The 25,846-nt window shown below is 48.7% G+C and overlaps 1 protein-coding gene across 2 annotated transcripts; it reads right to left on the bottom strand.

Moving 5' to 3' along the window:
• Nucleotides 1-4,838: 4,838 nt before the first annotated feature.
• On the bottom strand, nucleotides 4,839-25,846 carry NOP53 (NOP53 ribosome biogenesis factor). 2 transcript variants are annotated; one of them, XM_058859972.1, is made up of 12 exons: nucleotides 25,612-25,845; nucleotides 25,363-25,427; nucleotides 25,194-25,278; nucleotides 21,680-21,888; nucleotides 21,410-21,480; nucleotides 19,474-19,569; nucleotides 19,108-19,206; nucleotides 17,621-17,785; nucleotides 14,348-14,523; nucleotides 11,620-11,686; nucleotides 7,621-7,697; nucleotides 4,839-4,899 (listed from the first exon to the last, which is right to left on the bottom strand). In XM_058859972.1, the coding sequence occupies exons 1-12, from the start codon at nucleotides 25,803-25,805 to the stop codon at nucleotides 4,839-4,841; spliced, it is 1,365 nt and encodes a 454-aa protein (XP_058715955.1). In that variant the 5' UTR covers nucleotides 25,806-25,845. The 2 variants fall into 2 exon arrangements, with proteins under 2 accessions (XP_058715955.1, XP_058715954.1); XM_058859971.1 differs by lacking the exons at nucleotides 4,839-4,899; nucleotides 7,621-7,697; nucleotides 11,620-11,686; nucleotides 14,348-14,523 and adding an exon at nucleotides 15,742-15,996 and having other exon boundaries at nucleotides 25,612-25,846.

The raw sequence follows: 25,846 nt of genomic DNA, 5'->3' as shown, positions 1-25,846 counted from the left end.
AATGGGTTAAAACACCCCAAAAATGGGTTTAAAACCCCAAAAAATGGGATTAAAACCCCAAAAAATGGGTTTAAAACACTCAAAAATGGGATTTAACCCCCAAAAATGGGATTAAAACCCCAAAAAAAGGGTTAAAACCCCCAAAAATGGGTTTAAAACCCCAAAAAATGGGATTTAACCCCCAAAAATGGATTTAAATCCCCAAAAAATGGGATTTAACCCCCAAAAATGGGTTTAAAACCCCCAAAAATGGGATTAAAACCCCAAAAATGGGTTTAAAACACTCAAAAATGGGTTAAAACATCCCAAAATGGGTTTAAAACACCCCCAAAAATGGGATTAAAACCCAAAAAAATGGGTTTAAAACACTCAAAAATGGGATTAAAACCCCAAAAATGGGATTTAACCCCCAAAAAATGGGTTTAAAAGACCTCAAAAATTGATTTAAACCCCCAAAAATGGGTTTAAAACCCCCAAAAAATGGGATTAAAACCCCCAAAAATGGGTTTAAAACCCCAAAAAAAGGGTTAAAACCCCCAAAAATGGGATTAAAACCCCAAAAAATGGGATTTAACCCCCCAAAAAATGGGTTTAAAACACCCCAAAATGGGTTTAAAACACTCAAAAATGGGTTAAAACACCCCAAAAATGGGTTTAAAACACCCCAAAAATGGGTTTAAAACCCCAAAAATGGGTTAAAACCCCAAAAAATGGGTTTAAAACACTCAAAAATGGGTTTAAAACACTCAAAAATGGATTTAAAACCCCAAAAAATGGGATTTAACCCCCCAAAAATGGGTTAAAACACCCCCAAAATGGGTTAAAACCCCAAAAAATGGGATTTAACCCCCAAAAATGGGATTTAACCCCCCAAAAATGGGTTTAAACCCACAAAAATTGGTTTAAACCCCATAAAATATGGATTTAAACCCCCAAAATTGATTTAAAACCCCCAAAATGGGTTAAAACACCCCAAAATGGGTTTAAAACACTCAAAAATGGGTTAAAACACCCCAAAAATGGGTTTAAAACCCAAAAAAATGGGTTTAAAACACTCAAAAATGGGTTAAAACACCCCAAAATGGGTTTAAAACACTCAAAAATGGGATTAAAACCCCAAAAATGGGATTTAACCACCAAAAATGGGATTAAAACCCCAAAAAATGGGATTTAACCCCTAAAAAATGGATTAAAACACCCCAAAATTGGTTCAAACCCCATAAAATATGGATTTAAACCCCCAAAAATGGGTTAAAACACCCCAAAATGGGTTAAAACACCCCCAAAAATGGGATTAAAACCCCAAAAAATGGGATTAAACCCCCAAAAAAAGGGTTTAAAACACCCCAAAAATGGGTTTAAAACCCCAAAAATGGGTTAAAACACCCCAAAAATGGGATTAAAACCCCAAAAAATGGGTTTAAAACCCCCAAAAATGGATTTAAACTCCCCAAAAATGGGATTTAACCCCCAAAAAATGGGTTTAAACCCACAAAAATTGGTTCAAATCCCATAAAATATGGATTTAAACCCCCCAAAATTGATTTAAACCCCCCCAAAATGGGTTAAAACACCCCAAAATGGGTTAAAACACCCAAAAAATGGGTTTAAAACCCAAAAAATGGGATTAAAACCCCAAAAAATGGGTTTAAAGACCCAAAAATGGATTTAATCCCCCAAAAATGGATTTAATCCCCCCAAAAATGAGTTTAAACCCCATAAAATATGAGTTTAACCCCCCCAAAATGGATTTAACTACCCAAAAATGGATTTAATCCCCCCAAAAACGGATTTAAACCCCCCAAAAATGAGTTTAACCCCCCCAAAAATGGATTTAATTCCCCAAAAATGGATTTATTCCCCCAAAAATGAATTTAACCCCCCAAAAATGGACTTAACCCCCCAAAAATGGCTTTAAACCCCAAAATTGGCTTTAAACCCTCCAAAAATGGATTTAAACCCCCCCAAAAATGGCTTTAAACCCCCCAAAAATGGATTTAAACCCCAAAAAATGGGTTTAAACCCCCAAAAATTGGTTCAAACCCCATAAAATATGGGTTCAGACCCCCCAAAAATGGATTTAATCCCCCAAAAATGGATTTAATCCCCCAAAAATGGATTTAAACCCCCCAAAAATGGATTTAACGCCAAAAATGAGTTTAACCCCCCCAAAAATGGATTTAATCCCCCAAAAATGCATTTAACCCCCCCCCAAAAATGGCTTTAAACCCCCCAAAAATGAGTTTAAACCCCCCAGAAATGGATTTAACCCCCCCAAAAATGGCTTTAATCCCCCCAAAAATGGATTTAATTCCCCAAAATGAGTTTAAACCCCCCCAAAATGAGTTTAAATCCCCAAAAATGGATTTAAACCCCAAAATTGGCTTTAAACCCCCCAAAAATGGATTTAAACCCCCCAAAAATGGATTTAAACCCCCCAAAAATGGATTTAAACCCCCCAAAAATGGATTTAAATCCCCAAAAATGGATTTAATCCCCCCAAAAATGGGTTTAATCCCCCAAAATGGATTTAAACCCCAAAAAATGGGTTTAAAGACCCAAAAATGGATTTAAACCCCCAAAAATGGATTTAAACCCCCAAAATGGATTTAACCCCCCCAAAAATGGCTTTAACCCCAAAAAATGGGTTTAAACCCCCAAAAATGAGTTTAAACCCCCAAAATGAGTTTAAGCCTCCCTAAATGGATTTAAACACCCAAAAATGGCTTTAACCCCCAAAAATGTGTTTAAACCCCCGAAAATTGGTTCAAACTCCATAAAATACGGGTTCAAACTCCCCAAAAATGGATTTAATCCCCCCAAAATGAATTTAACCCCCCAAAAAATGGATTTAAACCCCCCCAAAACAGATTTAAAGCCCCCAAAAATGAGTTTAAACCCCATAAAATATGAGTTTAACCCCCCCCAAAATGGATTTAAATCCCCAAAAATGAGTTTAAATCCCCCAAAAATGGATTTAACCCCCCAAAAATGGATTTAATCCCCCCAAAAATGGATTTAACCCCAAAAAATGGGTTTAAACCACCAATAATTGGTTCAAACCCCATAAAATATGGGTTCAGATCCCCCAAAAATGGATTTAAATCCCCCCAAAATGGGTCTAACCCCCCCAAAATGAGTTTAGACCCCCCAAAAATGGATTTAATCCCCCCAAAAATGGCTTTAACCCCCCCAAAAATGGATTTAAACCCCCCAAAATGGATTTAATCCCCCAAAATTGAGTTTAAACCCCCCCAAAATGAGTTTAACCCCCCAAAAATGGATTTAAACCCCCAAAAATGGATTTAAACCCCCCAAAAATGGCTTTAAACCCCAAAAAATGGGTTTAAAGCCCCAAAAATTGGTTCAAACCCCATAAAATATGGGTTCAGACCCCCCAAAAATGGATTTAAACCCCCCAAAAACAGATTTAATCCCCCCAAAAATGAGTTTAAACCCCCCAAAAATTGATTTAAACCCCCCAAAAATGGATTTAAACCCCAAAAAATGGATTTAAACCCCCCAAAAATGGATTTAATCCCCCCAAAAATGGATTTAAACCCCCCAAAAATGGATTTAAACCCCCCCAAAAATGGATTTAATCCCCCCAAAAATGGATTTAAACCCCCAAAAATGGATTTAAACCCCCCAAAAATGGCTTTAAACCCCAAAAAATGGGTTTAAAGCCCCAAAAATTGGTTCAAACCCCATAAAATATGGGTTCAGACCCCCTAAAAATGGCTTTAAAGCCCCCAAAAATGGATTTAATCCCCCCAAAAATGAGTTTAAACCCCCAAGAATGGATTTAACCCCCCCAAAAATGGATTTAAACCCCCAAAAATGGATTTAATCCCCCCAAAAATGGATTTAATCCCCCAAAAATGGATTTAAACCCCAAAAATGGGTTTAAAACACTCAAAAATGGGTTTAAACCCCAAAAATGGATTTAATTCCCCCAAAAATGGCTTTAAACCCCAAAAAATGGGTTTAAAGACCCAAAAATGGATTTAAACCCCCAAAAATGGATTTAAACCCCCCAAAAATGGATTTAATCCCCCAAAATATGGATTTAAACCCCCCAAAATGGGTTAAAACCCTCCCAAAATGGGTTTAAAACACTCAAAAATGGGTTTAAAACCCTCCCAAAAATGGATTTAATCCCCCCAAAAATGGATTTAAATCCCCAAAAATGGATTTATATGCCCCCAAAATGGATTTAAACCCCCCAAAAATGAGTTAAACCCCCCCAAAAATGGATTTAATCCCCCCAAAAATTGATTTAAACCCCCAAAAATGGATTTAATCCCCCAAAAATGGATTTAAACCCCCCCAAAACAGATTTAAACCCCCCAAAAATGGCTTTAAACCCCCCAAAACAGATTTAAACCCCCAAAAATGAGTTTAAACCCCATAAAATATGAGTTTAACCCCCCCCAAAAATGGATTTAATCCCCCAAAAATGGATTTAATCCCCCAAAATGGATTTAAATCCCCCAAAAATAGATTTAAACCCCCCAAAAATGGATTTAATCCCCCCAAAAATGGATTTAATCCCCCAAAAAATGGATTTAATCCCCCAAAAATGGCTTTAAACCCCCAAAAATGGATTTAATCCCCCAAAATTGGCTTTGATCTCCCCCTTTTCCCAAAGAAAGAGCCCAGGACCCGCAGCTGCTGGGAGGAATTTATTTGGGGAGGGGTCCCGCTCACAGCCTGGAAGAGAGAAGAGGAAGAGGAAGGGTCAGGGGGGTCAGGGGGGGTCAGGGGGGGTCAGGGGGGGTCAGGGGGGGGTCTGGGGGGGTCTCAGATTTTGGGGTGTCCCCCCCCCGGGTCCCCACTCACGTCACTTGGCGGAAGGATCGCTTCTCCACGTATTTCACCCGGTACCGCCGGCGGAATCTGGGGAGGAACGGGATCAGAACAGCCCGAAACAGCCCAAAAACTGCCCAAAACACCCAAAAACAGCCCGAAATACCCCAAAAACACACCAAAAACGCCCAAAAAACAGCCCAAAACACCACAAAATCACCCAAAGACAGCCCAAAACAGTCCAAAACCACCCAAAACCAGCCCAAAACAGCCCAAAAACAGCCCAAAACACACCGAAAACAGCCCAAAACAGCCCAAAACACCCAAAAACAGCCCAAAAACAGCCCAAAAACAGCCCAAAAACACCCAAAACCAGCCCAAGAACACCCCTAACAACAGCCCAAAACACCCCAAAACACCCCAAAAGCACACCAAAACACCCCAAAACCAGCCCAAAACACCGCAAAAACAGCCAAAACCCCCAAAAACACCCAAAACACCCCAAAACCAGCCCAAAACATCCCAAAAACCCCCAAAAAACAGCCAAAACCAGCCCAAAAACAGCCCAAAACACCCCAAAACACCCCAAAAACCAACCCAAAACACCCCAAAAACAGCCCAAAACACCCCAAAAACACCCCAAAAACACCCCAAAACCAACCAAAACCACCCCAAACCATCTCAAAACATCCCAAAAACACCCCCCAAAAACACCCCTAAAAACACCAAAAACCCCCAAAACCACCCCCAAAACCACCCCAAAACCACCCCCGAACGACCCTCAAAAACACCCCCAAAACCCCCCCACAATCCCCAAAACCCTCCCAAAACCCCCCAAAAATGCCCCCAAACCCTCCAAAACACCCCAAAACCCCCAAACAGCCCAAAACACACCAAAAACCCCCAAAACACCCCAAAACCACCCCCAAACACCCTCAAAAACACCCCCAAAACACGCCAAAAACACCCAAAACCCTCCCAAAACACCCCAAAACCCCCCAAAAACACCCCAAGAATGCCCCAAAAACACCCCCAAACCCCCCAAAAACACCCCGAAAACATCCCAAAAACCCCCCAAAAACGCCCCAAAAACACCCCAAAACCCTCCAAAACACCCCAAAAACCCCCAAACAGCCCAAAACACACCAAAAACCCCCAAAACACCCCAAACCACCCAAAAACACCCCAAAAACACCCTTAAAACCCCAAAATCCCCCAAAAACACCCCTAAAAACACCCCAAAAACAGCCCAAAACACCCCAAAAACACCCCTAAAAACACCCCAAAACACCCCAAAAACACCCCAAAACACCCCAAAAACACCCCTAAAAACATCCCAAAAACAGCCCAAAACACCCCAAAACCAGCCCAAAACAGCCCAAAACCAGCCCAAAAACAGCCCAAAATACACCCCTAAAAACACCCCTAAAACCAGCCCAAAACACCCCAAAACCACCCCAAAACACCCCAAAAACACCCCAAAACACCCCAAAAACACCCCAAAAACACCCCAAAAACACCCCTAAAACCAGCCCAAAACACCCCAAAAACACCCCAAAACACCCCAAAACCAGCCCAAAAACACCCCAAAATACACCCCAAAACACCCCAAAACACCCCAAAAACCCCCAAAAACACCCCAAAAACCCCCAAAAACACCCCTAAAAACCCCAAAACAGCCCAAAACCACCCCAAAACACCCCAAAACACCCCGAAACACCCCAAAAACACCCCAAAACACCCCAAAAACACCCCTAAAAACACCCCAAAAACACCCAAAAACAGCCCAAAACACCCCAAAAACACCCCAAAAACAGCCCAAAAACCCCAAAATTTTTCCTCTAAATTTTGGGATTTTCCCTCTAAATATTGGAATTTCCCCTAAATTTTGGTTTTTTTCCCCTAAATTTTGGGATTTTCCCCCTAAATTTTGAGCTTTTCTCTCCAAATTTTGTGATTTTTCCCTCTAAATATTGGATTTTCCCTTCTAAATTTTGGGATTTTCTCCCTAATATTGGAATTTTCCCTCTAAATATTGGAATTTTCCCTTAAATTTTGGGATTTTCCCTCTAAATATTGGAATTTTCCCCTAAATTTTAGGTTTTTTTCCCTAAATTTTGGGATTTTTCCCCTAAATTTTGGGATTTCCTCTCCAATTTTGGGATTTTCCCTCTAAATATTGGAATTTTCCCCTAAATTTTGGTTTTTTCCCCCTAAATTTTGGGATTTTTCCCTCCAAATTTTGGGATTTTTCCCTCTAAATATTGGGATTTTCTCCTAAACTTTGGGTTTTTTCCCCTAAATTTTGGGATTTTCCCTTTCAATATTGGATTTTTCCCTCTGAATTCTGGGATTTTCCCCCTAAATTTTGGGATTTTCCCCCTAAATTTTGGGATTTTCCCTCTAAATATTGGGATTTTCCCTCTAAATATTGGAATTTTCCCCTAAATTTTGGGTTTTTTTCCCCTAAATTTTGTTTTTTTTCCCCTAAATTTTGCAAGTTTCCCCCTAAATTTTGGGATTTTTCCAAATTTTGTGATTTTTTCCCTCCAAATGTTGGGATTTTTCCCCAAATCCCCATTTTTTTCCCCAAATCCCCATTTTTTTCCCCAAATCCCCATTTTTTTCCCCAAATCCCCATTTTTTGCCCCAAATCCCCGTTTTTTGCCCCAAATCCCCGTTTTTTTCCCCAAATCCCCATTTTTTGCCCCAAATCCCCATTTTTTGCCCCAAATCCCCGTTTTTTGCCCCAAATCCCCATTTTTTGCCCCAAATCCCCGTTTTTTGCCCCAAATCCCGTTTCTCACTCACTTTGCTCTCTCCCTTGGCTCGATCATGTTCCTCCTCTGGAGGCTCTTGAAGCGATCCCGGAGCACGTTCCCTTCGGGCTGCAAATTTGGGGATATTCCCAAAAAAAAATTGGGATTTGAGCTCTGAATTTGGGGATATTCCCAAAAAAATTGGGATTTTAGCTCTGAATTTGGGGATTTTTCCACTAAATTTTGGGATTTTATCTCTAAATTTGGGGATATTCCCAAAAAAAATTGGGATTTGAGCTCTGAATTTGGGATATTCCCAAAAAAAATTGGGATTTGAGCTCTGAATTTGGGGATATTGCCAAAAAAATTGGGATTTTATCTCTAAATTTGGGGATTTTTCCACTAAATTTTGGGATTTTATCTCTAAATTTGGGGATATTCCCAAAAAAATTGGGATTTTTCCACTAAATTTTGGGATTTTTCCACTAAATTTTGGGATTTTTCCCTAAATATTGGGATTTTTCCTCCAATATTGGGATTTTCCCTCTAAATTTTGGGATTTTCCCCTAAATTTTGGGATTTTCCCCCTAAATATTGTGATTTCCCCCTAAATATTGTGATTTCCCCCTAAATATTGGGATTTCCCCCTAAATATTGTGATTTCCCCCTAAATATTGGGATTTCCCCCTAAATATTGTGCTTTTCCCCTAAATATTGGGATTTTCCCTCCAATATTGGGATTTCCTCTCCAATATTGGGATTTTCCCCTAAATTTTGGGATTTTCCCCTAAATATTGGGATTTTCCCCTAAATATTGGGATTTTCCCTCCAATATTGGGATTTCCTCTCCAATATTGGGATTTTCCCCCTAAATTTTGGGATTTTCCCACTAAATATTGGGATTTTTCCCCTAAATTTTGGGATATTCCCAAAAAAATTGGAATTTTTCCACTAAATTTTGGGATTTTTCCACTAAATTTTGGGATTTTCCCACTAAATTTTGGGATTTTATCTCTAAATTTGGGGATATTCCAAAAAAAATTGGGATTTTTGCACTAAATTTTGGGATTTTTCCACTAAATTTTGGGATTTTTCCCTAAATTTTGGGATTTTATCTCTAAATTTTGGGATATTCCCAAAAAAATTGGGATTTTAGCTCTAAATTTGGGGATATTCCCAAAAAAATTGGGATTTTAGCTCTAAATTCTGTGATTTTCCCAAAAAATTGGGATTTTAGCTCTGAATTTGGGGATATTCCAAAAAAAATTGGTATTTTATCTCTGAATTTTGGGATTTTCCCAAAAAAAATTGGGATTTTAGCTCTAAATTTTGGAATTTTCCCCCTAATTTTTGGAATTTTCCCCTAAATTTTGGGATTTTATCTCTAAATTTTGGGATATTCCCCAAAGAATTGGGATTTTAGCTCTGAATTTGGGGATATTCCCAAAAAAATTGGGATTTTAGCTCTAAATTTGGGATTTTCCCTCTAAATTTTGGGATTTTCCCACTAAATTTTGGGATTTTACCCCTAAATATTGGGATTTTCCCCCTAAATATTGTGATTTTCCCCCTAAATTTTGGGATTTTCTCTCCAATATTGGGATTTTCCCCTAAATTTTGGGATTTTCCCCCTAAATATTGTGATTTTCCCCTAAATATTGGGATTTTCCCCCTAAATTTTGGGATTTTCTCTCCAATATTGGGATTTTCCCCTAAATACTATGATTTTCCCCCTAAATATTGTGATTTCCCCCTAAATATTGGGATTTTCCCCTAAATTTTGGGATTTTCCCCCTAAATAGTGATTTCCCCCTAAATATTGTGATTTTCCCCCTAAATATTGGGATTTTCCCCTAAATATTGTGATTTTACCCCTAAATATTGGGATTTTATCTCTAAATTTTGGGATTTTCTCTCTAATATTGGGATTTTACCCCTAAATATTGGGATTTTACCCCTAAATATTGTGATTTTACCCCTAAATATTGTGATTTTCCCCTAAATATTGTGATTTTCCCCCAAAATATTGTGATTTTCCCCCTAAATTCTGGGATTTTCCCGTAAATTTTGGGATTTTCCCCCTAAATTTTGGGATTTTCCCTCCAATATTGGGATTTCCTCTCCAATATTGGGATTTTCCCCTAAATTTTGGGATTTTCCCACTAAATTTTGGGACTTTATCTCTAAATTCTGGGATATTCCCAAAATATTGGGATTTTATCTCTAAATTTGGGGATTTTTCCCTAAATTTTGGGATTTTATCTCTAAATATTGGCATTTCCCCCTAAATTTTGGGATTTTTCACCTAAATCTTGAGATTTTCCCACTAAATTTTGGGATTTTATCTCTAAATTCTGGGATATTCCCAAAAATATTGAGATTTTATCTCTAAATTTGGGGGTTTTCCCCCTAAATTTTGGGATTTTATCTCTAAATTTTGGGATAGTCCCAAAAAAATTAGGATTTTTCCACTAAATTTTGGGGATATTCCCAAAATATTGGGATTTTAGCTCTAAATTTTGGGATATTCCCCAAAAAATTGGGATTTTATCTCTAAATTTTGGGATTTTATCTCTAAATTTTGGGATATTCCCAAAATATTGGGATTTTAGTTCTAAATTTTGGGATATTCCCAAAATATTGGGATTTTATCTCTAAATTTGGGGATTTTTCCCCTAAATTTTGGGATTTTCCACTAAATTTTGGGATTTTAGCTCTAAATTTGGGGATATTCCCCAAAAAAATTGGGATTTTAGCTCTGAATTTGGGGATTTTCCCAAGAAAATTGGGATTTTAGCTCTGAATTTGGGGATTTTCCCAAAAAAATTGGGATTTGAGCTCTGAATTTGGGGAGATTCCCAAAAAAATTGGGATTTTTCCACTAAATTTTGGGATTTTTCCCCTAAATTTTGGGATTTTATCTCTAAATTTGGGGATTTTCCCAAAATATTGGGATTTTATCTCTAAATTTTGGGATATTCCAAAAAAACCTGGCATTTTAGCTCTAAATTTGGGGATATTCCCCAAAAAATTGGGATTTTATCTCTAAATTTTGAGATTTTCCCCTAAATTTTGGGATTTTATCTCTAAATTTTGGGATATTCCCAAAAAAATTGAGATTTTATCTTTAAATTTGGGAATTTTTCCCCTAAATTTTGGGATTTTCCCACTAAATTTTGGGATTTTATCTCTAAATTTTGGGATATTCCCCAAAAAATTGGGATTTTAGCTCTGAATTTTGGGATATTCCCCCAAAAAATTGGGATTTTTCCACTAAATTTTGGGATTTTCCCAAGAAAATTGGGATTTTAGCTCTAAATTTTGGGATTTTTCCACTAAATTTTGGGATTTTCCCACTAAATTTTGGGATTTTTCCACTAAATTTTGGGATTTTATCTCTAAATTTGGGTATTTTCCAAAAAAAATTGGAATTTTTCCACTAAATTTTGGGATTTTTCCACTAAATTTTGAGATTTTCCCACTAAATTTTGGGATTTTATCTCTAAATTCTGGGTTATTCCCAAAAATATTGGGATTTTAGCTCTAAATTTAGGGATTTTCCCAAAAAAATTGGGATTTTCCCCCTAAATTTTGGGATTTTTCCCCTAAATTTTGGGATATTCCCAAAATATTGGGATTTTATCTCTAAATTTTGGGATATTCCCAAAAAAATTGGGATTTTCCCCCTAAATTTTGGGATTTTCTCTCCAATATTGGGATTTTTCCCCTAAATATTGTGATTTTTCCCCTAAATATTGTGATTTTCCCCCTCAATTTTCAAATTTTCCCCCTAAATTCCCTGATTTTCCCCAAAACCCGCTGAATTTTCCCCAGAAATTCCAGAACTTTCCCCAAACCCCCCTGGGAGCTCCCAGCAGCCTCAGCCTCCTCCCGGGGTCTCATCCACGCGACAAAACCCCGGAATTCCCCAAAATCCTTCACATTCCCAGCTCTGGGAATTCTCACAGCGCAAGGATGGCTCTCATCACCGCCTGCTGGAAGCCCCAAAATCCCCAAATTTGGGGTTTTTCCCCCCAAAATCGAAGCTCACCCGGAGGCTCCGGAGGGATTCGGGCAGTTCCTCGCTCAGCTGCACCTCGGGGCCGGGATCCTCGTACCTGGAATGGCCCAAATTTGAAATTTTTATGGCTCAGGAAGGGTGGGAATGGCCCAAAATTTGGGATTATTTCCAAACCCAGTGTTTGCTCCGTCCCCAAATTCCTGTTTTCCTCCTAAATCCCCTCTCCCACCCTTCAAATCTCCTTTATTTCCCTCTAAATTCTTCTTCTTCACCCCTAAATCCTTTCCTTTGCCCCACACAAATCCCCATTTCCTTTCCCAAAATTCCATTTCCCTTCCCAATCCCCATTTTCCCCCCAAACCCCATTTCCCTCCTCCAGTTCCCATTTCCCCCCAATCCCCATTTCCCAATCTCCATTTCCCAATCCCCATTTCCCCTCCCCACAATCCCCATTCCCCAAATCCTCATTTCCAATCCCCATTCCCAATTCCCACTTCCCCCCAATCCCCATTTCCCAATCTTCAAATCCCCATTTTCCCCAAATCCCCAGTCCCCATTTCCCTCCTCCAGTTCCCATTTCCCCACAATCCCCATTTCCCCCAAAGCCCCAATCTCCATTTCCCAATCCCTATTTCCCATTTCCCCAAATCCCCATTTCCAATCCCCATTTCCCCAATCCCCAAATCCCCAGTCCCCATTTCCCTCCTCCAGTTCCCATTTCCCCACAATCCCCATTTCCAATCCCCATTTCCCCCAAAGCCCCAATCTCCATTTCCCAATCCCTATTTCCCCTCCCCAAATCCCCATTCCCCAAATCCCCATTTCCAATCCCCATTCCCCAATCCCCATTTCCCAATCCCCATTCTCCATTCCCCAATCCAGATTTCTCAATCCCCATATCCCATTCCCCAATCCCCATTGGCCTTCCCAATCCCCAATCCCCCCAACCCCATTTCCCCCAATCCCCATTTCCCATTCCCCTTTCCCAATCCCCAAATCCCCATTTCCCCTCCCCAATCCCCATTTCCCAATCCCCATATCCCCCCAATCCCCAATCCCCATTTCCCCCAATCCCCATTTCCAATCCCTATTTCCCCCACAATCCCCATTTCCCAATCCCCAATCCCTATTTCCCCCCCAATCCCCATTCCCCAAATCCCCCTTTCCTTCCCCAATCCCATTTCCCCCAAATCCCCATTTCCCCAATCCCCATTTCCCTTTCCTAATCCCCAATCCCCATTTCTCAATCCCCATTTCCCTTTCCCATTTCCCCCAATCCCAAATCCCCATTTCCAATCCCCATTTCCCCATTCCAAATCCCCATTTCCCAATTCCCCATTTCCCAATCCCCATTTCCCAAATCCCCAATTCTTTCCCCAATCCAATTTCCCAATCCCCATTTCCCCTCCCCAAATCCCCATTTCCCAATCCCCATTTCCCCCATTTCCCCATTCCCAATCCCCATTTCCAATCTCCATTTCCCAATCCCCAATCCCCATTTCCCCCAAATCCCCATTCCCAATCCCCAATCCCCATTCCCCATTCCCCATTCCCAATCCCCATTTTCCCCTCCCCAATCCCCATTTCCCCCAAATCCCAATTTCCCATTCCCAATCCCCATTCCCCAAATCCCCATTTCTTTCCCCAATCCCCATTTCCCAATCCCCATTCCCCCATTCCCAAACCCCATTTCCCAAATCCCCACTTCCCAATCCCATTTCCCATTCCCAATCCCCATTCCCCCATTCCCATTCCCCATTTCCCAATCCCCAATCCCCATTTCCCATTCCCCAATCCCCATTTCCCCCAAATCCCCATTTCCCAATCCCCATTTCCCCCCAATCCCCATTTCCCAATTCCCATTTCCCCTCCCCAAATCCCCAATCCCCATTTCCCAATCCCCATTTTCCCCTCCCCAATCCCCATTTCCCCCAAATCTCAATTTCCCATTCCCAATCCCCATTTCCCCAAATCCCCAATCCCCATTTCCCTTTCCCATTTCCCCCAATCCCAAATCCCCATTTCCAATCCCCATTTCCCCATTCCAAATCCCCATTTCCCAATTCCCCATTTCCCAATCCCCATTTCCCAAATCCCCAATTCTTTCCCCAATCCAATTTCCCAATCCCCATTTTCCCCTCCCCAATCCCCATTTCCCAATCCCCATTTCCCATTCCCAATCCCCATTCCCCAAATCCTCATTTCTTTCCCCAATCCCCATTTCCCAATCCCCAATTCCCAATCCCCGTTTCCCCATTCCCAATCCCCAATCCCCATTTCCCAATCCCCATTTCCCATTCCCCAATCCTCATTTCCCAATCCCCAAATCCCCATTTCCCAATCCCCATTTCCCCATTCCAAATCCCCATTTCCCAATTCCCCATTTCCCAATCCCCATTCCCAATCCCCATTTTCCCCATTTCCCCACAATCCCCATTCCCCATTTCCCATTCCCAATCCCCATTTCCCATTCCCAAATCCCCATTTCCCCATTCCCCCATTCCCAAACCCCATTTCCCAAATCCCCATTTCCCAATCCCATTTCCCAATCCCCAATCCCCATTTCCCATTCCCATTCCCCATTTCCCCCAAATCCCCATTCCCAATCCCCATTCCCCCATTTCACCAATCCCCATTCCCCCATTTCCCCATTCCCAATCCCCATTTCCCAATCCCCATTTCCCAATCCCCATTTCCCCATTCCCAATCCCCACTTTCCCCATTTCCATTCCCATTTCCCATTTTCCCGTTTCCTCACCGGATCCTCCCGAGCCGTTTTGGGGCTCTCTCCTTCATTTCCCGCAGCCGCGCCCGGAGCAGCCGCCGGCGCCGCAGCTCCTGCTCCCGCTGCTGCAGCGCCCGGCGCAGCGCCCGCAGCCGGAACAGCCCCTGCAGCCTCAGCACTGCCACGCGCTCCCGTGCCCGCAGCCCGGCCTGGGAGGGGTTAAATCATTGTGATCTACCCCAAAATCCCAGGGATCCACCCCAAAATCCCCAGGGATCCACCCAGCCGCAGCTCCTGCTCCCGGTGCTGCAGCGCCCGGCGCAGCGCCCGCAACCGGAACAGCCCCTGCAGCCTCAGCACTGCCACGCGCTCCCGTGCCCGCAGCCCGGCCTGGGAGGGGTTAAATCATTGTGATCCATCCCAAAATCCCTGGGATCCACCCCAAAATCTCAGGGATCCACCCCAAAATCCCAGGGATCCACCCAGCCGCAGCTCCTGCTCCCGCTGCTGCAGCGCCCGGCGCAGCGCCCGCAGCCGGAACAGCCCCTGCAGCCTCAGCACTGCCACGCGCTCCCGTGCCCGCAGCCCGGCCTGGGAGGGGTTAAATCATTGTGATCTACCCCAAAATCCCAGGGATCCACCCCAAAATCCCCAGGGATCCACCCAGCCGCAGCTCCTGCTCCCGGTGCTGCAGCGCCCGGCGCAGCGCCCGCAACCGGAACAGCCCCTGCAGCCTCAGCACTGCCACGCGCTCCCGTGCCCGCAGCCCGGCCTGGGAGGGGTTAAATCATTGTGATCCATCCCAAAATCCCTGGGATCCACCCCAAAATCTCAGGGATCCACCCCAAAATCCCAGGGATCCACCCAGCCGCAGCTCCTGCTCCCGGTGCTGCAGCGCCCGGCGCAGCGCCCGCAGCCGGAACAGCCCCTGCAGCCTCAGGACTGCCACGCGCTCCCGTGCCCGCAGCCCGGCCTGGGAGGGGTTAAATCACAGGAATCTACCCCAAAATCCCAGGGATCTACCCCAAAATCCCTCAGGGATCCACCCAGCTGCAGCTCCTGCTCCCGGTGCTGCAGCGCCCGCAGCCGGAACAGCCCCTGCAGCCTCAGCACTGCCACGCGCTCCCGTGCCCGCAGCCCGGCCTGGGAGGGGTTAAATCACAGGGATCCATCCCAAAATCCCAGGGATCCACCCCAAAATCCCAGGGATCCACCCAGCTGCAGCTCCTGCTCCCGGTGCTGCAGCGCCCGCAGCCGGAACAGCCCCTGCAGCCTCAGCACTGCCACGCGCTCCCGTGCCCGCAGCCCGGCCTGGGAGGGGTTAAATCACAGGGATCCATCCCAAAATCCCAGGGATCCACCCCAAAATCCCAGGGATCCACCCAGCTGCAGCTCCTGCTCCCGGTGCTGCAGCGCCCGCAGCCGGAACAGCCCCTGCAGCCTCAGCACTGCCACGCGCTCCCGTGCCCGCAGCCCGGCCTGGGAGGGGTGAAAACCCCTGTGATCCACCCCAAAATCTCAGGGATCCACCCCAAAATCCCAGGGATCCACCCCAAAATCCCCAGGGATCCACCCAGGCACAGCTCCTGCTCCCGGTGCTGCAGCGCCCGGCGCAGCGCCCGCAGCCGGAACAGCCCCTGCAGCCTCAGAGCTGCCACGCGCTCCCGTGCCCGCAGCCCGGCCTGGGAGGGGTTAAATCCCTGTGATCTACCCCAAAATCCCAGGGATCCACCCCAAAATCCCAGGGATCCACCCCAAAATCCCAGGGATCCACCCCAAAATCCCAGGGATCCACCCAGCCGCAGCTCCTGCTCCCGGTGCTGCAGCGCCCGCAGCCGGAACAGCCCCTGCAGCCTCAGGACTGCCACGCGCTCCCGTGCCCGCAGCCCGGCCTGGGAGGGGTTAAATCATTGTGATCCATCCCAAAATCCCAGGGATCCACCCCAAAATCCCAGGGATCCACCCCAAAACCCCTCAGGGAGCACCCAGGGATCACCGATCCCTTCCCATGGATCCCATCCCACCTCCCAAACGCCCCAATCCTGCTCCAGACTTCTCTGACCTCAATCCCAATCTCGATCCTGATCCTAACCCTGATCCCAACCCCAATCCCAATCCCAAATCCTGATCCCGATCCCAATCTCAGTCTCAATCCTAACCCTGATCCCAGTCTCAATCCTCATCCCAACCCCGATCCCAATCCCAATCCCTGATCCCGATCCCAATCTCAGTCTCAATCCTAACCCTGATCCCAGTCTCAATCCCAATCCTGATCCCAACCCCAACCCCAATCCTGACCCCGATCCCAATCTCGATCCCAATCCTGATCCTGATCCAAATCCCCATCCCAACCCCGATCCCGGTCTCAATCCCAATCCTGATCCTGATCCTGATCCAAATCCCGATCCCAACCCCGATCTCAATCCCAATCCTGATCCAAATCCTGATCCCAATCCTGATCCCAATCCTGATCCCGATCCCAACCCCAATCCTGACCCTGATCCTGATCTCAATCCCAATCCCAATCCTGGTCCTGATCCTGATCCAAATCCCCATCCCAACCCCTATCCCAATCCCAATCCTGATCCAAATCCTGATCCCAACCCTGATCCCAACCCTGACCCCAATCCTGACCCCAATCCCGATCCCGATCCCAATCCTGACCCCAATCCCGATCCCAACCCCAATCCCGACCCTGAACCCAATCCCGACCCCAAATCCTGATCCCAATCTCGACCCCAATCCCATCCCAATCTCAACCCCAATCCTGATCCTAACCCCAATCCCGATCCTGATCCAAATCCCCATCCTGACCCCAATCCCAACCCCGATCCCAAACCCAAGCCCAATCCTGACCCTGATCCCAGCTCTGATCCCAATCCCGATCCCAATCCTGATCCTGATCCCAATCCTGACCCCAATCCTGATCCCAACCCCAACCCTAATCCTAACCCTGAACCCACTCCCGATCCCAAATCCCGATCCCAATCCCAATCCAAATCTCGATCCCAATCCTGACCCCAATCCCAATCCCAACCCCAACCCCAATCCTGACCCTGAACCCACTCCCGATCCCAAATCCCGATCCCACTCCCGATCCCAACCCCAACCCCAATCCTGACCCTGAACCCACTCCTGATCCCAAATCCCGATCCCAATCCCGACCCTGAACCCACTCCCGATCCCAATCCTGATCCCAATCCCGACCCTGAACCCAATCCCAATCCCAAATCCCGATCCCAATCCTGACCCTGACCCCAATCCCAATCCCGATCCCAAATCCCGATCCCAATCCCAATTCCTCACCTTCTCCCTCTGCTCCTTCTCTTTCCGTCGCTGTTTCTCCGTTTTCCTGCTCGGCTGTTGCCGTTTCCGGGGCTGATCCCGATTTTCCTGCTGCTCTTCCTCTTCCTCCTCTTCCTCCTCCTCCTCCTCCAGGAGCCCCTGCAGCTGCTCCTGCAGCACGGCCTCCTGCGGGACCCCGAATTCCAGAGCTCAGATCCCAAATTCCAGAGCTCAGATCCCAAATTCCAGAGCTCAGATCCCAAATTCCAGAGCTCAGATCCCAAATTCCAGAGCTCAGATCCCAAATTCCAGAGCTCAGATCCCAAATCCTGGGCTCAGATCCCAAATCCTGGGCTCAGATCCCAAATTCCAGAGCTCAGATCCCAAATTCCAGAGCTCAGATCCCAAATCCCGGGCTCAGATCCCAAATTCCGGGCTCAGATCCCAAATTCCGGGCTCAGATCCCAAATTCCAGGCTCAGATCCTGAATTCTGGGCTCAGATCCCAAATTCCAGAGCTCAGATCCCAAATCCCGGGCTCAGATCCCAAATTCCAGAGCTCAGATCCCAAATTCCGGGCTCAGATCCCAAATTCCAGAGCTCAGATCCCAAATCCTGGGCTCAGATCCCAAATTCCAGAGCTCAGATCCCAAATTCCAGAGCTCAGATCCCAAATTCCAGAGCTCAGATCCCAAATCCCGGGCTCAGATCCCAAATCCCAAGCTCAGATCCCAAATTCCGGGCTCAGATCCCAAATTCCAGAGCTCAGATCCCAAATTCCAGAGCTCAGATCCCAAATTCCAGAGCTCAGATCCCAAATCCCGGGCTCAGATCCCAAATCCCAAGCTCAGATCCCAAATTCCAGAGCTCAGATCCCAAATTCCGGGCTCAGATCCCAAATTCCAAGCTCAGATCCCAAATCCCGGGCTCAGATCCCAAATTCTGAATTCCAGATCCCAAATTCCAGAGCTCAGATCCCAAATCCCGGGCTCAGATCCCAAATTCCAGAGCTCAGATCCCAAATTCCAGGCTCAGATCCCAGATTTTGGAGCCCAGATCCCAGATTTTGGAGCCCAGACCCCAAATTCCGAGCCCAGATCCCAAATTCCAGGCTCAGATCCCGGATTTTGGAGCCCAGATCCCACATTCCGGGCCCAGCTCCGGAATTCCCGAGCCCAGATCCCAAATTCCGGGCCCAGCTCCGGAATTCCCGAGCCCAGATCCCAAATCCCGGGCCCAGCTCCGGAATTCCCGGGCCCAGCTCCGGAATTCCCGAGCCCAGATCCCAAATCCCGGGCCCAGCTCCGGAATTCCCGAGCCCAGATCCCAAATTCCGGGCCCAGCTCCGGAATTCCCGAGCCCAGATCCCAAATCCCGGGCCCAGCTCCGGAATTCCCGAGCCCAGATCCCAAATTCCGGGCCCAGCTCCGGAATTCCCGAGCCCAGATCCCAAATTCCCAGCCCAGATCCCAAATTCCAGGCCCAGCTCCGGAATTCCCGAGCTCCCACCTCCGAGGGCGGCTCCTCGGTGACCTTCAGCCTCCGCTCCACCTTCTCCTCCTCCCTCCTCCTCCTCGTCTCCACCTCCAGCGCCCGCAGCAGCAAATCCTGGGAACAGAGGGGCACGGGCTCACCCCAAAACCCACCAGGACCCCCCAAAAAACCCCCCAGGACCCCCAAAACCCCTCCCAAACCCTTTCAGGACCCCCCAAAAACCCCTCCCAATCCCCCAGGACCCCCCAAAATCCCCTCAGGACCTCCCAAACCCCCTCACGACCCCCCAAAACCCTTTCAGGACCCCCCAAAACCTCCTCAGACCCCCAAAACCCCCTCAGGACCCCCCAAAACCCCCTCAAGACCCCCCAAGACCCCCACCTGGTGGGCCTGGAAGGGGGGGTTGTAGGAGCCCCCCTGGCCGATGACCTCCACGGGGGGAAGGGGCGACGGCCGCACCTGGAGCCGGGGGGGACGCTGGGGAAAACGGGGGGGGGACCCCCAAAATGAGGACCCTGATTTGGGGAGGGGGCACCCAGGGGATTTGGGGGGGTCCCAGGGGGGGTTTTGGGGGGTTGTGGAGGGTTTTTGAAGGGTTTTGGGGGGTTCTGAGGGGTTTTTTGGGGGGTTGTGGAGGGGTTTTGAAGGGTTTTGGGGGGTTCTGAGGGGGTTTTGGGGGGTTGTGGAGGGTTTTTGAAGGGTTTTGGGGGGTTCTGAGGGGTTTTTTGGGGGGTTGTGGAGGGGTTTTGAAGGGTTTTGGGGGGTTCTGAGGGGATTTTGGGGGGTTGTGGAGGGTTTTTGAAGGGTTTTGGGGGGTTCTGAGGAGGTTTTGGGGGATCCTGGAGGGTTTTTGGGAGGCTTTGAGGGGTTTTTGGGGGGTTGTTGAAGGTTTTTGAAGGGGTTTGGGAGATTTTGGGGGGTTCTGAGGGGTTTTTGGGGGGTTGTGGAGGGTTTTTGAAGGGTCCTGAGGGGTTTTGGGGGGTTCTGAGGGGGTTTTGGGGGGGTTGTGGAGGGTTTTGAAGGGTTTTGGGGGTTCTGAGGGAGTTTTGGGGGATCCTGGAGGGTTTTTGGGGGGCTTTGAGGGGTTTTTGGGGGGTTGTTGAAGGTTTTTGAAGGGTTTTGGGAGGTTTTGGGGGGTTCTGAGAAGGTTTTGGGGAATCCTGGAGGGTTTTGGGGGGCTTTGAGGGGGTTTTGGGGGGTTGCAAGGAGTGGTTGAGGGGTTTTTGGGGAGTTGTGGAGGGTTTTTGAAGGGTCCTGAGGGGTTTTGGGGGGTTCTGAGGGGGTTTTGGGGGGTTGTGGAGGATTTTTGAAGGGTTTTGGGGGGTTCTGAGGGGGTTTTTGGGTGGTTGTGGAGGGTTTTCGAAGGGTCCTGAGGGGGTTCTGGGGGTCCTGAGGGGGTTTTGGGGGGTTCTGAGGGAGTTTCGGGGAATCCTGGAGGTTTTAGGGGGGCTTTGAGGGGTTTTTGGGGGGTTGCAAGGGGTGGTTGAGGGGTTTTGGGGAGTTGTGGACGGTTTTTGAAGGGTTTTGGGAGGTTTTGGGGGGTTCTGAGGGGGTTTTTGGGGGGTTGTGGAGGGTTTTTGAAGGGTCCTGAGGGGTTTTGGGGGGTTCTGAGGGGGATTTGGGGGATCCTGGAGGGTTTTTGGGAGGTTCTGAGGGGGTTTTGGGGGGTTGTAGAGGGTTTTTGAAGGGTTTTGGGGGGTTCTGAGGGGGTTTTGGGGGATTGAGGAAAGTTTTTGAAGGGTTTTGGGGGGTTCTGAGGGGGGTTTTGGGGGGTTGTGGAGGATTTTTGAAGGGTCCTGAGGGGGTTCTGGGGGTCCTGAGGGGGTTTTGGGGGGTCCTGAGGGGGTTTTGGGGGATCCTGGAGGATTTCTGGGGGCTTTGAGGGGTTTTTGGGGGGTTGCAAGGGGTGGTTGAGGGGTCCCAAGGGGTTTTTGGGGGGTTGTGGAGGGTTTTTGAAGGGTTTTGGGAGGTTTTGGGGGTTTCTGAGGGGTTTGGGGGGGTTGTTGAAGGTTTTGGGAGGTTTTGGGGGTTTCTGAGGGGTTTGGGGGGGTTGTTGAAGGTTTTGGGGGTTTCTGAGGGGTTTTGGGGGGTTGTTGAAGGTTTTGGAAGGTTTTGTGGGGTTCTGAGGGGGTTTTGGGGGATTCAGGAAAGTTTTTGAAGGGTTTTGGGGGGTTCTGAGGGAGTCTTGGGGGGTCATGGAGGGTTTTTGGAGGGTTTTGGGGGGTCCTGAGGGGGTTTTGGGGGGTTTTTGAAGGGTTTTGGGGGATTGTGGAGAGTTTTTGAAGGGTCCCAGGGTGGGTTTTGGGGGGGTCCCAACCTGAACTCGCAGCTTCTTGGTCTGTTGGAGGTACCAGGGGTCCTGCCCAGCCAGGGGGGCGTCCAGAGGGTCTGGGGGGAGCACAGAGAGCTCAGGGAGGGGCTCCCCAAAATCCCCCCACCCCTAAAAAATACCTTTAACCCCCCCAAACCTCCCCCACCCCAAAAAGAACCCCCCAAAATCCCTCCCAAATTTATCCAAGATCATTAAAATCCTTCTTCCCGCCCCCAAATCCATCAGAATTGCTCCCAAATTTCCCCCCAGACTCACTCTGCTCGCCCCAGATGTCGTAGAAGCCCCTCTGGGGGTCTGAGCGCCCCAATTCGGGGGGTTTTTCATGGGTGGGGGTCACCCCCCGGCTGAGCCGGGCCCGGAGCCGCCGCTCCCCCCGAGGGAAAATCCCTTTTTCCGCTTTTTTCTCCCAAAACTCCCGGCGCCGCTTCTCCTTCCGCCCGTTCGGGGTCTGGTGGGCGCAGATGCTGCGGGAAGGGACCCCCAGAAATGAGACCCCACCCCAAAATATCCCTCAGGAGCTCCCAAAACCCCTCCCAAAGCACTTCAGGACCCCCCAAAACCCCCTCAGAACCCCCAAAACCCTTCAAAAACTCTCCACAACCTCCTAAAACCCCCTCAGAACCCCACAAAATCCCTCAGAACCCTTCAAAAACCCTTCACAACCCCCCCAAAACTCCCTCAGAACCCCCAAAACCCCTTTCAACCCCCCAAAAACCCCTCAAAGCCCTCAAAAATCCTCCAGGTTCCCCCAAAACCCCTTCAGAACCCCCCAAAACCCCCTCGTGACCCCTCAACCACCCCTTGCAACCCCCCAAAAACCCCTCAAAGCCCCCAAAACCCCCCAGCATCCCCCAAAGCCTCCTCAGGACCCCCCAAAACTCTCTCAGAATCCCCCAAAACCTCCCTAAACCCTTCAAAAACCCTCCACAACCCCACAAAACACCATCAGAACCCCCCAAAAGCCTTCAAAAACCCTCCACAACTCCCCAAAACCCCCTCAGTATCCCCCAGAACCCCCCAGAACCCCCTGAGAACCCCACAAAACCCCCTCAGGACCCTTCAAAAACCCTTGACAACCCCTCAAAACCCCACCAGAACCCCCAAAAACCCTCTAGGATCCCCCAAAACCCCCTCAGGACCCCCCAAAACTCCCTCAGAACCTTCCTAAACCCTTCAAAAACCCTCCACAACCCCCCAAAACCCCTCATCCACCCCTTGCACCCCCTCAAAGCCCCCAAAAACCCTCCAGGATCCCCCAAAGCCCCCTCAGAACCCCCCAAAACTCCCTCACGACCCCCAAAACCTCCTCAGGACCCCCCAAAACCCTTCACAACCCTTCACAATCCCCCAAAACCCCTTCAGAACCCCCCAAAACCCCTCAGAACCCTTCAAAAACCCTCCACAACCCCCCAAAACCCCCTCAGAACCCCCAAAACCCCTTTCAACCCCCCAAAAACCCCTCAAAGCCCCCAAAAATCCTCCAGGTTCCCCCAAAACCCCTTCAGAACCCCCCAAAACCCCCTCGTGACCCTTCAACCACCCCTTGCAACCCCCCAAAAACCCCTCAAAGCCCCCCAAAACCCCCCAGCATCCCCCAAAACCTCCTCACGACCCCCAAAACCTCCTCAGGCCCCCCCAAAATCCTTCAAAATCCCTCCACAACCCCCCAAAACCCCCTCAGAACCCCCAAAACCCTTCAAAAACCCTCCACAATCCCCCAAAATCCCCTCAGAACCTCCCAAAACCCCCTCAGGACCCGCAAAACTCCCTCAGGACCCTTCAAAAACCCTTGACAACCCCTCAAAACCCCCCCAGAACCCCCAAAACCCTCTAGGATCCCCCAAAACCCCCTCAGAACCCCCCAAAACTCCCTCACGACCCCCAAAACCTCCTCAGGACCCCCCAAAACCCTTCACAACCCTCCACAATCCCCCAAAACCCCTTCAGAACCCCCCAAAACCCCTCGGGACCCTTCAAAAATCTTCCACAACCCCCCAAAACCTCCTCAGAACCCCCAAAACCCCCTTGTGACCCTTCAACCACCCCTTGCAACCCCTCCAAAAACCCCTCAAAGCCCCCCAAAACCCCCCAGCATCCCCCAAAACCTCCTCACGACCCCCAAAACCTCCTCAGGACCCCCCAAAACCCTTCAAAAACCCTCCACGACCCCCCAAAACCCCCTCAAGACCTCCCAAAACCCCCTCAGAACCCCCCAAAACCCTTCAAAAACCCTCCATGATCCCCCAAAATCCCCTCAGAACCCCCCAAAACCCCCTCAGGACCCCCAAAACTCCCTCAGGACCCTTCAAAAACCCTTGACAACCCCTCAAAACCCAACCAGAACCCCCAAAAACCCTCTAGAATCCCCCAAAACCCCCTCAGAACCCCCCAAAACTCCCTCACGACCCCCAAAACCTCCTCAGGACCCCCCAAAACCCTTCACAACCCTCCACAATCCCCCAAAACCCCTTCAGAACCCCCCAAAACCCCTCGGGACCCTTCAAAAATCTTCCACAACCCCCCAAAACCTCCTCAGAACCCCCAAAACCCCCTCGTGACCCTTCAACCACCCCTTGCAACCCCCCAAAAACCCCTCAAAGCCCCCCAAAACCCCCCAGCATCCCCCAAAACCTCCTCACGACCCCCAAAACCTCCTCAGGACCCCCCAAAATCCTTCAAAAACCCTCCATGATCCCCCAAAATCCCCTCAGAACCCCCCAAAACTCCCTCAGAATCCCCAAAACCTTCCAGGGACCCCCTAAAACCCTCCAGGATCCCCCAAAAACCCTCCACAACCCCCCAAAACCCCCTCAGAACCCCCCAAAACCCTGCAGGATCCCCCAAAACCTGCTCAGGACCCCTCCCAAAACCCCCTCAGAACCTCTCTAAACCCTTCAAAAACCCTCCACAGCTCCCCAAAACCCCCTCATGACCCCTCAACCACCCCTTGCAACCCCCCAAAAAACCCTCAAAGCCCCCCAAAACCCTCCAGGATCCCCCCAAACCCCCTCAGAACCCCCCAAAACCTCCTCAGGACCCCCCAAAACCCTCCACAATCCCCCAAAACCCCCTCATACCCCCAAAACCCCTTTCAACCCCCCAAAAACCCCTCAAAGCCCCCCAAAACCCCCCAGCATCCCCCAAAACCTCCTCATGACCCCCAAAACTCCCTCAGAATCCCCCAAAATCCTTCAAAAACCCTCCACAACCCCCCAAAATCCCCTCAGAACCCCCCAAAACTCCCTCAGAACCCCCAAAACCTCCCAGGGACCCCCTAAAACCCTCCAGGATCCCCCAAAAACCCTCCACAACCCCCCAAAACCCCCTCAGAACACACAAAAACCCTCCACAACCCCCCAAAACCTCCTCAGAACCCCCAAAACCCCCTCGTGACCCTTCAACCACCCCTTGCAACCCCCCAAAAACCCCTCAAAGCCCCCCAAAACCCCCCAGCATCCCCCAAAACCTCCTCACGACCCCCAAAACCTCCTCAGGACCCCCCAAAATCCTTCAAAAACCCTCCATGACCCCCCAAAATCCCCTCAGAACCCCCCAAAACCCCCTCAGAACCCCCCAAAACCCTTCAAAAACCCTCCACAACCCCCCAAAACCCTCTCATGACCCCTCAACCACCCCTCACAACCCCTCAAAAACTCCTCAAAATACAGGAAGGGTTCCTGAGAGGGAAATTGAGGAAAAACCCACCCAAAACTCTCCCCTGAATCAGTTTTTTAGAGAAATAGAGCCCCAAAAGCACCCCCAGACTCACTTTTTTGGGGGAGGCACTTTGGAGAGGGGCTGAAGAACCAGGTCTACGTGCAGGGGTTTCTGTGGGGGTTTCTTGGGTCGCCGGCCTGAGGAGGTTCGAGGAGGTCAGAGCATCCCAAAATCCTTGGAGAGCTCGAATTTAGGGAAAAAAACCAGAAGCTCGCCCTCACCTTTGCGGGTTTTTCCCGTGTCCAGGAAGAAAAGGCCCTCGTTGGGCTGCTCAGAGATCAAACCCCTGCAAAAGATTCCCCACGAAAAGCAGAGACCCTCATAAACCTCACAATCCCCAAAACTCCCTCAGAGCTTCCCCTTCCCCTCTCAAATCCCCTGCGAGACCCTCGGGGAGCTCCGGCACCCCCAGAACCCCTGGGAGCTCCCTCACGATTCCCCCCTAAAGCCCCTCACGACCCTTTCCTCACCCCGCCGCTCGCTCCTGCAGCCCCACATCCTCCAAGAAATCGCCGATTTCCCGGCCCAGCTGCGCCTCGGGGCCGCTCCAGCGCTTCCAGCCCTTCTTGCGGTTGCGGGGCCCGCGGGAGCGGCGCCGGGAGCCGGCGGAGAGGCCGGACCGAGCCGCGGGGTTGAAGGCGAGGAACGACTCGGCCGCCGCCATTTCGTGAGGGAGCGGCGTGAGGGGAGAGGAACCGGAAGTGG

Source organism: Poecile atricapillus, chromosome 31 (genome assembly GCF_030490865.1).
Source record: "Poecile atricapillus isolate bPoeAtr1 chromosome 31, bPoeAtr1.hap1, whole genome shotgun sequence".
Taxonomy (NCBI): domain Eukaryota; kingdom Metazoa; phylum Chordata; class Aves; order Passeriformes; family Paridae; genus Poecile; species Poecile atricapillus.
The sequence above is the reverse complement of the archived record's forward strand: the minus strand, read 5'-3'. Positions and strand labels throughout refer to the sequence as shown.